General features: G+C 30.9%; 1 protein-coding gene across 15 annotated transcripts in view; it reads right to left on the bottom strand.

Annotated features, from left to right (window-relative positions):
- The window catches only part of LOC143242439 (serine/threonine-protein kinase atr-like), a 92,027-nt gene that overhangs the window by 29,564 nt on the left and 49,620 nt on the right, over positions 1 to 12,843 (bottom strand). For 10 of the 15 annotated variants that reach the window (XM_076485824.1, XM_076485825.1, XM_076485826.1 and 7 more), the window contains 6 exons: positions 12,612 to 12,760; positions 12,210 to 12,324; positions 9,014 to 9,220; positions 3,705 to 3,810; positions 1,774 to 1,924; positions 1,419 to 1,509 (listed from right to left, as the gene is read on the bottom strand). In XM_076485824.1, coding sequence (XP_076341939.1) covers positions 1,419 to 1,509; positions 1,774 to 1,924; positions 3,705 to 3,810; positions 9,014 to 9,220; positions 12,210 to 12,324; positions 12,612 to 12,760 — 819 coding nt within the window. The remainder of the gene's footprint in view (positions 1 to 1,418; positions 1,510 to 1,773; positions 1,925 to 3,704; positions 3,811 to 9,013; positions 9,221 to 12,209; positions 12,325 to 12,611; positions 12,761 to 12,843) is intronic. The other 5 variants (XM_076485836.1, XM_076485838.1, XM_076485837.1 and 2 more) reach the window with 2 other exon arrangements.

Raw genomic sequence — 12,843 nt, 5'->3', positions numbered from 1 at the left:
TTCAGTATTTTCCCATATGGATGACAGAAATAAAGAAACTGTATAGTAAGACCATCCTCTGTCACTGTGTGCCATACCACATAGGGGTAAAAGTAAATGAGACAGTTAACAAGCTCTGCCATATCCACTCAATTCTAATGAAAGAATATGGCTCCACGTGCATTAATATGGCAAAAGTGACAACCATAGAAAGTATTCCTCACAACATTCAGAAGAAAGGAAACTGTATGATACAGCAGTAAAACTAAAACACGAGCTTGTCAACAGGACAGTAAATAAACAGAAGTCGATTGGTAAAGTAAGTAAAGGATTCCTCCTCTACTTGCTGCCAGACAGCCAGCTCTACAAGAAGGGTCATTGAACCTCCTGGTATTATTAGCAAGTGCTATTCTAAACAAATTTCTAATAAAAAAAAAAACAAGATTCACTGTTATTTATATTACAGTACTACATCTCTAGTGAAAAGACTTTCAGTGAAACCACGAATTTCCAGTGAAGTGGCAGTAATGAGTTTTTCAATGTGTTGTATAAAACATTATTAATTGAAACTTTAATCAATAAAAGTTTGAATATAAAAATGACAAACTTTAATCATACTACTTGTAAAACAATGTTTTATTCATTTCTGTAAATTGTACAAATTATAGTTTATTTTATCATGATGCAATTTTATTATACATGTTGCAGGCACAATAGTTTTTTAATTTTTTTTTCCATAATAAGAGATAAATAAACACTCACTGTTTTAACAAATCAAACTGATGTCTCTTGGGACAGTTTCTTTAGATAAATGAGGACTTACGATGCTCTTCTGTATCAGAAGAACAATTAAACTAGTACAGAACTATGAATAAAGAAGACATTTATGTACAGAAGTATGAATAACGAAGACATTTACAAAAGTATGAATAAAGAAGACATTTATGTACAAAAGTATGAATAAAGAAGACATTTATGTACAAAAGTATGAATAAAGAAGACATTTATGTGCAGAAGTATGAATAAAGAAGACATTTATGTGCAGAAGTATGAATAAAGAAGACATTTATGTGCAGAAGTATGAATAAAGACATTTATGTGCAGAAGTATGAATAAAGAAGACATTTATGTGCAGAAGTATGAATAAAGAAGACATTTATGTGCAGAAGTATGAATAAAGAAGACATTTATGTGCAGAAGTATGAATAAAGAAGACATTTATGTGCAGAAGTATGAATAAAGAAGACATTTATGTGCAGAAGTATGAATAAAGAAGACATTTATGTACAGAAGTATAAATAAAGACATTTATGCACAGAAGTATAAATAAAGAAGACATTTATGCTCAAACAGTTGTGCCAATGAATGTAGCTAACAAATCATCCTAGTCACTACATTAATTTAAAATTTGAAAATACTTTTGATCTTATCGTACTTACCGATTTTAGGAACTCAGAAAGGCCGTCCCAGTCTGCTAACTTCCATGCTGATTCTACATGAAATGGATTTATCTCATTTGACCATTCTGGTCTATAAAAATAATGCAACAAAAAAATTTATCTAAACTTTCACATTTTTCACCAGAAAATGTCGAAGTTTATATAGAGTTAGTGCTAGTACAAAGCATTATGAATATAAGAAAATAAATATAATTAACAAATAAATCTTATTTCCTGTCAGGTGTAAAGCTAGACAAATTATAAAAAGAAGAAATACCCATGTTTAAGAAAGCAACTCTGTTTCCTGTTGGATGAAAATAACTTAAAAGTGTGCATAAAACAAACAAACACAAACCTCTCATTTACAAGACCAGTAGCATAGGTAAGTGCTGTGTTTGACTGATCTAAACCCATCAAGCATCGAAGAAGACCCTGATGGTGACTAATTGTGTCTGGTTTAACTTTTACAGCTCTTTCATAACAGGAAAATGCATCTTGTAGTTGACCTATCAAACATGATAACAGAATTTGAAATTCAGCAATTTGATCTTGATGAAACTTTGTAGAATTGATAGCTACTGCCTGTTGTGGAGACACAAGTGTAGAGGACAACGTTTTGAAAGTCTTCTGCTTTTTTGTCTTTAAGACTAAAGTCACATAACTCTTGATGCGATGGAAAATGAGTTAGAGAAGAGGGTATTACCTACTGAGCAAATGTCAATCCTCACACTATGATGCTTGTTCTGAAAAAGATAAACAGATCGCCAAAAGTATTACTTACTTGGCATGACACAAGATCTTAGTGTCTCACAATCAAAATTTAATTAATTTGTTATAACAATTAGAATAGCATAAACAGCTCAGCTAATAATGCATATTATAACAGTATACAAGTTTTAAGTTCTTAATTCAAAAGGCAATATTTAAAAAAACAGGATTTGTCAAAAGAGACTTCATAAGCTGTAGCTAAAATTAGCATGTAAGCATATTTCTTTGATGGAATTAAAACATTTCCATCATCTTTAAGTCCATCACCAATAATCCTCTTTAGATTACTTGTACCTACATCGCCAAAGCTCCCAATGTTCTGTAAGGCAACAACAGAAATAAACTGTAAAACATTGCTTCACTGCTTTAGCAAAAATCAGTTTGTTTATTTTTTAGAGCCAGTTTTCATGTGTAACTACCACAACTAAGCATTGCATAAGAGTACCGCAACTTGAATGGCTTCAACAATAATGTTAATTAATTATTTCTTTCTATTGGCATTATCAAGATCTGAAATCAACTGTACCCCATTTTGCTTTTACACTTTACTAGAGTTTTGAATGCTGACAAAGTATGTCCATCCACAGCAAACAGGTAAGCTGTTTAAGAAGTTTTCAATATGCCTCTTTAGCTTGTACACCCAGCGTTAAGTTATCTGAGGATGAAGAGAGATGCTGGAAGCAAAAAGATCATCATCAGTAATACCAGTGTTGTCATGAAGACTTCTCATCATCTTTGGACAACTTTTTAAAACATTAAAAGCACAAGTGTATAATTGTATAAAGTTTATGTTGGATACAATGCAATAGAATAGATTAATAAAAATAGCATAGCTTGAATTAATAAAATAAATGGATAGTATATCTGTGTAAAAGAAAATCATAGTGATTGAGAAAACAGAAATTCACCAAAAATAACTAGGTTATAGACTTACCAGTTTATAAAAAACAACAAAAATCAATTAGTGTGTGTGTGTGTATGTTTTCTTATAGCAAAGCCACATCTGGCTATCTGCTGAGTCTACCGAGGGGAATTGAACCCCTGATTTTAGCATTGTAAATCTATAAACTTACTGCTGTACCAACTGGGAACAAATCAATTAGTAGATAATACTACACACAGGATAAAATTTAATTATGTTTAAGTTAGTACTCAGTAAATAAAGACCACAAAATCAGTTCTCTAATTACCTTAGTATATGCTAATTTGAATTACTAACAAATAACCAAATTTAAAAGTTCACATATAACTCAAAAATCAGATAAAAACACATATATTAAACACATCATGACACACAAAAATCGATGTTTAGGTGTCTTTTTTAAATAACGTATAATATGAAAATTTAAATATTAACATACAGTTTGATACCAAACTTAAGAAGATAAAGTTATAAAATAGTAGTTCAATAAAATTTTGAATGTAAGTTGACAAGTGCAATGATGTGGCCTTTGACCCATGACCCATCTGGAAAGGGTTAACAGTTACATACATAAAGAAATATTTACTTTTACATACCAGTTGCTTCATGACCTAGAATCAAATCATGAAGTGTGAGGTCTTCTTGGCGAGATGCTGCTTCTCCTGCCACTCCATCTGGTTCATCAAGGAGAATGTACAGTTTCTAAGACAAAAAAATATATGCATACTGATCACAACTGAAAAAGTAGTAGTAAAAAACAATGCATTCATCCTATATATATATAAAAACATTTTTTTCATTTGAATACTGAATATTCTTAGATTCCTTATTCTTATAAAGAGTGATTCTGAAGTTCATTAACAGGTAAGGAGAGGCACAGGATCAGAAATAAGGTACACTGAGTCTGCCCTGTGACAGTACCATTGAAATAATGGGAAATTTTGTTGATATGAACCAAATAACCAAATTATCAGGAGAAAAGGTGTAGACAATAAAAAATAAAAACATTTTAACATGAGTACTCTGAAAATATTCTTTGAGAGCTATAATTTTATGTATATGTGCATGTAAAGTTGTACTACAGAAGATGTAAGTCTGACAGTAGCAAAAGTTATAGCACAAATCTGAGTTTGAGGTACAAGCCCAGAATTTTATTATACAATTAGCTCATTGAAAGATTGTAAGTATTAAACTTTACACAGTTTGGTTTCTATTCATCTCATGAATATTGCAACTTCACATAACACACACTGCAGATTCACACTTAAAATCTGTTTCAATGCAAAATTACCAATATCTATTGTTTTCCTTAAACTATTATTTTGTCATTTGAAATCAAACAGAATATTCTGGCATGTGATGTAATCTTAGTAGTATTAATATTTTATTATACAAAATTACAAGAGATATCATTTCAAAATTATTTACCTGCAAGAAAGCCAACTCTTCAGGAAGTCATAAACAGACTTATAGTTGGGATCATTATGTGGGTCCACAAGAGAAATAACAACTTTGTCAATTCATGCATTAGCAAAAGCAAATCACAAAAAACGAAAAATACATTGTCTTTACATGTAAAACATTTATTATAGATTAAGGAAAGTTGGTGTATTCATTCTATGCATGAGCTTATGAATATACAAAACCACAACAGTCATCATGAGGTCTTAGTAATGGGTCACATCTCAATAACTGAGAATAATTCTATTCTGTTAACAACAGAACCAAAACAGCCATCTTGAGGTCCTAGTAGCAGATTACATCTCAACAACTAAGAATCGTTTTTATTCTGTCAAGAACAAAACCCATAAGACCTCCATTAGGTCACCAATAATTACAAACCATGTCTTATTATGTAAAGAATAGAATCACAAAAATTTCTGTCAGGTCCAAGAAAAACAGGTCACCTTGCAAAAATGTGTAATTATGGGTTTTTATTTGTCAATAACAAAATCTTAACAGCATCCATCAAGTCAAAAGAAAATTGGTCACAGCACAATAATTTGGAATTTTATCTATTATTTTAACAATAAAGTTCTAAACAGAAGTTGATATCAGTTACAAAACAGATGTTGAAAGCAGCAAAGTTTGAATGAACTATAATAGTACAGATTGTACATGTAAACAACTTCAGATCTTTGAAGCTTATCAGAAAAACAATAAAAAACCACTAAAGATGAATCCCAAAATACTGATGTTGCAATAATTTGACTCTACAATGAACTGAAGCATTTCATGGAGTATGTTGATATATATATAGAGCTAAAGGAGATGTGGCACAGAAACTGAAAAATTGCAAATGAATTCAACATTGAAACTCTGCCATCATTTCTTAGCTGAATTTCTACTTTCAAGGGCAAGTTGGCAACACATTTTGGTGGTTTCCACAAGGTCATTTTATTATTAAACTGCAACTTACTTTGCTTGTTTTGAGAAATCGAATATTTTGTAAATTCTGGTTTTATTTATACCATAACAATCATCACATTTGCTTCCTTTCAGGATGAAAGCTCCAACACATCATTCTATAGTTTCTCCACTTTAAACCAAAATCTGCAAAATTGTCAGCTTATCAGTTGTTTCAAATGAGACTGCTGACATATCTTGTTTCTGTCAAATGCAGTCAAAGTTTTCATCCGTGAATCAAGTTGAAGACACAATATACAATACAAGTACATAAGCCACATACAAAGACAAATTTCTCTTCATTATCAATGTAGTTCTAAAGTTTACAGGTTACATATTTTTAGAAGTTACATACAAATATCAATGAATAAGGTGTAACAGAGAGTTTATACATGCTACTTCATTTTATATATGAAGGATAGCTTTTGCTAGAGACAGATCAGGAAAAAATTATGATAACTAGCAGTCATTTAGCCCTTTTGCTACAGACTCAGTATAATATACAAGTTCATCTACACATTTGCACACATTAAGTATTTGTACTATAACTTTTGATACAGCACATGTACCTTCACAAAATCTGGTAGACATTAGTACAGATTTAAGTATTTTTTATCCAAAAATCAGATGTTTCATGAACTATTTTTATAAAAGATCTGTTTGTGAAAATTGAGTCTGTTTCATTACTAGTATGAGTGCAAAGTGATTTCATGTTATGAGTTAAAAAACTGTTCTTCATCCCAAAAAATCTCAAATATTATTTGCATAATCTCTAAAACTTCCTAAATATATTTCAGATGTTTGATTTCAGCGAAACTTTATACATTATGTTATTTTCTACACTCCAGGTGTGGGGTCTGTCACTTAACTAGCTTTGTAACTATCATTAAAAAATTAGGAAATAAATAATTTTATTTTTTTAGTGCTATGATGATGACATATTGTAACATGAAAATACAAATGTTTAGTTTAAGTAGACTAAGTCTCATAATGCTATATGTTACATATATATTTATTATGTTACTGACCTTCCAGTCATGCCTAGCTAGCATTGTGCAACTTGCATTGATCTGGTGCTCTCATATTACATATCCAGTAACATAAAACTGACCTTTAGTCTTTTCTGTCTTAGCTGTGTTTTAGTGGACTAGTATTTTGTAATATACAGACACATTTAAATTATTATACATTATATATATGTATATACATTATGACTATTTAGAAATAAATTATTAAACTTTTCTTAAAATATAGAAAAAAAATGGGAAACGCAAACAATTATCTCTTCTCTCTACGATCTCTGTACTTGGTTGTTGCTGGACATAAGTTGCTGAGCCTTTTGAAATTTCAGAAGTGGAGGATATCAAACAATTTTTTTTTAGGTTTTATACATACAGTTGAATAACCAAAAAATCATAAGTAACTACACTGATACCATAGAATTCCACTTAGTAACTAGATTTATATCAATTTTAAAATATATGAAACTATGAGCAGACACAACTCCTTGAAAACTTAGATTGAAAGAACACTAGCTTTTTCAAAGATTAAAATAGCTAAAAACCACTTTAGGAACATCTTAAGCTACTGATTGGTTTTCACATGTCATATACTGTAGTAAGAGTATATAATGGACTGTTTCAAAATTGGAAAGAGTTGAATAGAGCCCACTGTGTTAAAGACCTCATACCTTTTTATTTTATATTCTAGCTTGTCAAAGTTAGTAATCTGAGTTCCTAATTTGTATGAAACTGTGAACTTAGTATTTTGACACCACAAACATCTAATTTTAAACTGTGCAGCATTAAACATAACATGTGACTCACTAAAATCAATATTTATGTTCTTTTAATACTTATTTTTAAACTAAGAAATTAACTCATACATAACATTAAATAGTAAAATTATAATCTACAATTTGATTCCAAACTTACTGACATAAATTCATAAAATATTTGTTCAATACAATCTTGAATGCAAGTCAACAAACACAACAAGATGGCCTTTGATCCATGACCCATTGTAAAAGGATTAAACATTGTTAAGTCCTTAATACTGCATGAAAGTTAGACCACACAGTACTGAATATAATGCACCAGATTAGGTCACAGTATAACTATACACTTGCTACATGGATGAAAAGGTCCTGTCACAAACTACAGCTCTTGAAAGAACATGATGACTTGCTTGTACATCTCTTGAATGTTAAAGACCTAAGTGACATACATAGGTTTGTGTACACACTACCATTTAAAATATTCAATTGCTCTTTATTAAACTATAAGTCAAACTCAGGGTTTAGATGGTAATGTATCAAAAATGGAAACTAATGCTTTCTTAAACTAAAAATGCACTTCCAATAATACTTACCTATGCAGACATTACAGCTATTTCATGATCTCTAAGGATTCCATATTTTGCCCATCTAAGCACTGAAAATACTAACTTCAGTCTTTTATACCCAACTTAAATACCTTAGACAAGTTCTAACTAGCAAACTGCTCCACAAACTTTAATGTGCCTTCTAACTAGGTACTGTATATAACCATCTCATCCTGACAACACAGTCACTTTTTCTGAGAAATACATTTGGTTTTAGTGGGAAGGTAGAACAGGAGAGTGTCAGTGAAGGTAAGTATTATCGAAAATACATGTTCAGTTAACTTTCGAAATATACCATCTACTGACACTAGAATCCCATGTTAAGAAGGTGGAGGGGCTGGTGCAGGCATGATCCATACAGAAAGTGTCTTCATAGAACAGGAGTATACCAAGAAAAGAATAGTACAAGAGTGGGAGAACTGAACTACCTCCAGAACAGATATGCTCTTCACCTGAAACTTAATTTTTATATCCAAGGTGGAACAGAATACGAGTATTCATTCGTATAGGTTAGCCTCAACCAGGTAGACAAGGTTGGATTTAGGCAGTCATGAAACCTGTATCTCATGTTAGTGGTTAGGGTTATTGGACCACAATGTTTTGTGTGTGTATATAAATATATATGACTGGATCTCAACCTGTAGCCAAAGAATGATGCTTTACACAATGAGAAAGTAACAACAACTAAGTGGACAAACCTTCTCCTCTACCTAAAGGAATCTAAAAGGCAACACAACAGTTTTAGAAATACAGGCTAGACTAATAATGAAATTAATTTTTTCTTAAAGAACACTGTAGAAAATTTGTTACCCAAAAGTTATTACCACCACTAGCTTCTACAGATGAAAGTCTTGTAGTAAATTCAATTATTTTACATGAGAAAATATTCTGGTAACCCTGCTTCAAATTTTGAAATTATTACCCTAATAAATCATTACTTATTTCCTAGCAAAGTGACATTTTTATGTTGTAAAAACATAATCAAGGCTGTTAATCAATGACTAGAACAGGCATTTTAATTGTTTTATAATATTTACAGTCTTTAATTTCTCAAAGAAAAAGAATATAAAATACCAGTAACTTAAGCTCATGATTAATTAATGAGTATTCCAACTACCTTTCCTTTATTTGCAGGCTTGGAGTTATTCTGGTTACTAGATCTCAACATCACAAAATACTGATGACACCAAACCGTTAAACAATCCAATATTGAAAACACAGTCTGGGCACTCAAGTGGCAAAGGTCAGTCTTCTCATGAAACTTCAATTTGCTCTGTTCAGCTTGGTCAACATGGCTTAGAACAGCCATAATCTCTCTGTAGATCTATAGACCCAAATACATAAAAAGTTTTGCTTTTCTTTTTATAATAACACATATTAATTCTAAATTTTAGTGAGATTAAAATCTACCTTGATTATCAATGTTAAAAAAATTATTTTGCATTCCATTTTGCTTTTAAAAATTCTACTACTAAAATATGCAGCAAAATATTTCATAGATTCTTGTAATTTATAACATCTATGATAACGCAAAAACTGCTGTGAACACATTATTCAGCTCACATTTTCAGTTCACTTTGGTATAAATCAGTCATCTTTACACCTCCACAATTCTGAGGATTTCATCTTAATATGTAAGACAACCACCATGAACAACAAAGGCAGTACAGCACTGATGCTGTATACTCGAAATCAGAATGTTCATTAAGTTCTAAGGCATCAGTAATCACTCCATTAAAACAAATACCTTCAGGGCATTTTCAGTATTCTGAATTATTTCATAGGATGTGATGAAGCTCACAAGAGTATCTCATGCATGAACAATGGATATGAAGACTGGTGACACACTTCACTCAATCCCCTCTTTTGAAGACGATGTACTGATTACTTCTACACAGTTAGAATGAAAATCATAATTCATTATGTGACAGAACACAGGATAATAGAATTTAAGGCATTAGTAGTCCAATCAGAAGATCGTAAAACAAAGTCTACCAATGTTCATTACTGTCGACACCAACTTGAATCACCATCATATGTACAATGTCTCCATATGAATATGGTATTTAACCTGACTCTCAGATACTCATCAAATAAGCACATAGCTGTTATGTGGTAGCAGGGTGAGACATAGCTCACTTGTAAAATTACTATTCTTATATTGTTGGTCCACTTGGTATGTTCTTGGCACAATAAGAAGCAAGTCATTTCCTGCTATATGTGAGCATAATGCACCTTAGTAGGTGTGTGAAATACAAGCTATCCTCGTATAGTCTCTATTTTAGCAGTCTGTATACTTACAGTGCCAAAGTAAAAACTACAGACATTTGACACAGTCTAAGAGCAAGTTTAACCAACCAAACAGAGCTTTAGACACCTGACTCAACCTAGATGCAGTTTTTTCAAACTCATCTGCCTGTGCATCATTTACTATTGCAGTAACACTGTAGTCTTACACTGCACAGCATTCAAAAAACAAACAATGTTGTCTTATATAATTATATAAATCAAAATCACTGTTCAACTGGTATTTTTAATGCTATAACATTTGGTGTAACATGCAAAAGTGGATTATAGTTTATTTTAACATTCATGTTTTTCATATTACATTATATTTGTTGAAAGCTATGACAAGACTTCAGTGCACATAAGCTAAGTAAACATGTACGGTAAATAAAAACAAATTATTCTAATAATTCAAACTATTTCTTCTTGAATGTTACTGTTAAGTTTATAGCACTCATAAGATACACATAAATAATTTAATATCTATTAAAAAAAACATTATTAGATATAAATTCATGCTGTCCAAGAATACTCTTAGCAAAAATATTGTTAATTAGACTGACAAAAGTAACGTTGATCTCAATTTCAAAGATCTGACCATAGGTCACTCATACATTTTTGACAGTTTTATCTTTGTTTCTGGCAGTGACAGTTGTAACTGGCAAAATAAACTGTCAAAAGAAATAATGTTACTTTCAATCAAGTTGAAATTGACTAGATATGTAAGATGGAACTAGGATTTGTAATCAACAATAAGAAAGAAAGAAAATTTTTTGATAAAAGGAAGTACTTTTAATATTATTTTGAAAATAGTTTCTCACAATAGAATTCACATCCTGAAAAACGACTGAAAGACTAAAGTTAAGTAAAATGTTCCAAAAGTCAGAATACCTTTGGCTGACTGATGGATAATTAACCAATTCAGAATCTTTTCTATTTACTGTAAACATCAAAGCAGATGTACTGGTACTGGTATTTTCTTTCTGTTCCCTGCTTTCTTACCCCTTAAAACATTTTATTACCAGATCTAAACAAAATTAATGATTGGCCAATCTGATAAGAGAAGATGCAGAAGTCTGTCAAATGGCTATCAATGCTAAGCTCTGTCTTTAAAATCTCACAGCCTATCAGTTGTATTACATTCTTTACTTCTGAAAAAAGAAAATGTCATATAAAGAATTATGTACATTTACTTCTATACTTTATATTATTTCTTAAAACAAACATCTTCCTTTTCTTCATTGCTTGCATCTTGTAAAACATTAACCATGATGTGAGGAAGAAGAAAAACTGTTGTCTTCACATCGTTTTGTCAATCATGAAGCATGACTGAAAAACTCTAGCTGTATTCTCTCGCTTTATCTGAGAAATTAAATACACAAAACTATATAAATTTTATAAAACTAAGGGCATTTAAAAACATGCTAATGAGCATGGAAAAGTTAGTTTTAAATTGAAATGATTTTGGTTGTTTTTCTCTATGGCATAATCTGTTCTCAAAAAGCAGTTTTATAAAAACTATTCTGCATTATTTCTTTTCTTTCCATTAAAACAGAAAATTAACATATACAAAGACAAAATGAGAGAATTTTAAGTGTAATGTGGTGATTATAATCTAGTACTTGTCTTTGATACTACAGTAGTCTACCCCCCAAAAGAAATTCTAAAAGTGTATACCACCTTTATGTTCTAAACATATTTGTAGAGTAAGTTTCAATAATGTGCTCCTAATGGGCTAAAACTGTGACAAATGTCGCAGAACTGTGTGCACGTTACTTAATAGTTGAAATTAACATTCTCCTGAATTAGAAAAGGAAATGAAACTCAGACTTACAAGAACTGTGTGAACAGATATGTTTAGCTGAACTGTGAGGTGCCTCTGTTTCAGTAATACTTTTATCTACACAGTCTGATCTCTAGTTCAAATTTTGTCATGGTTTTAATTAATATAATAATCACCTATAACAATAATATTGATTAGCAACCTAATTATCTCATTTCTTTTATCACAGAAAAGTGCTTCTTACCTTCTGGAGAAGACAAGATGCCCAATTACAGGCCCAATCTTTAAAAGTGCTTCCTAGTTTGCTCCCATATATTGGGCATGGAAAGGAAGTCCTCTTGTTACTAGACATAATGTACCTATCAAATAATAACAGAAAACCTGATGAACTTTTTTTTTAACTTTTATTAAAAGCAGAACAACTTCAATATTCAAATAACTTTTCAGTTTATGTGAAATATTAAAAAAAATTGAGTTTTAATGTTTAAACTATGCTAAAATACTGTTGAATTGTAATGTTTTATAACACAGTAAAGATAAAAGAAAAACATAACACAATGAACAATGTTAGAAAAAAATTGATAAGAAAGAAAATAACTGAAAATTACTGTCTAAATTTCATTATAATAAAAAATAAAATACATACCTAGAGTGCTGCAAAGGTACCAAAATTTCTTGAACCTCTTCTGAAAACCTGTTCCAAAGACTACCACTTGGTCTCACAATTTGTGACAACTCTCCACTTTGACAAGTATATATCTGTAAGGTTTCCTGCAGTGCATAAGATGCACAGTCCTACAAAAAAAGAAAAATGTGTACTTTACATAAGAAAACAGTCATAAACACAGCATGAAAAACTTCAGTTCCAGAAAGAAAGA

Source organism: Tachypleus tridentatus, unplaced genomic scaffold (genome assembly GCF_004210375.1).
Source record: "Tachypleus tridentatus isolate NWPU-2018 unplaced genomic scaffold, ASM421037v1 Hic_cluster_2, whole genome shotgun sequence".
Classification (NCBI taxonomy): Eukaryota; Metazoa; Arthropoda; class Merostomata; order Xiphosura; family Limulidae; genus Tachypleus; species Tachypleus tridentatus.
This window is presented reverse-complemented; position numbering and strand designations above follow the sequence as displayed.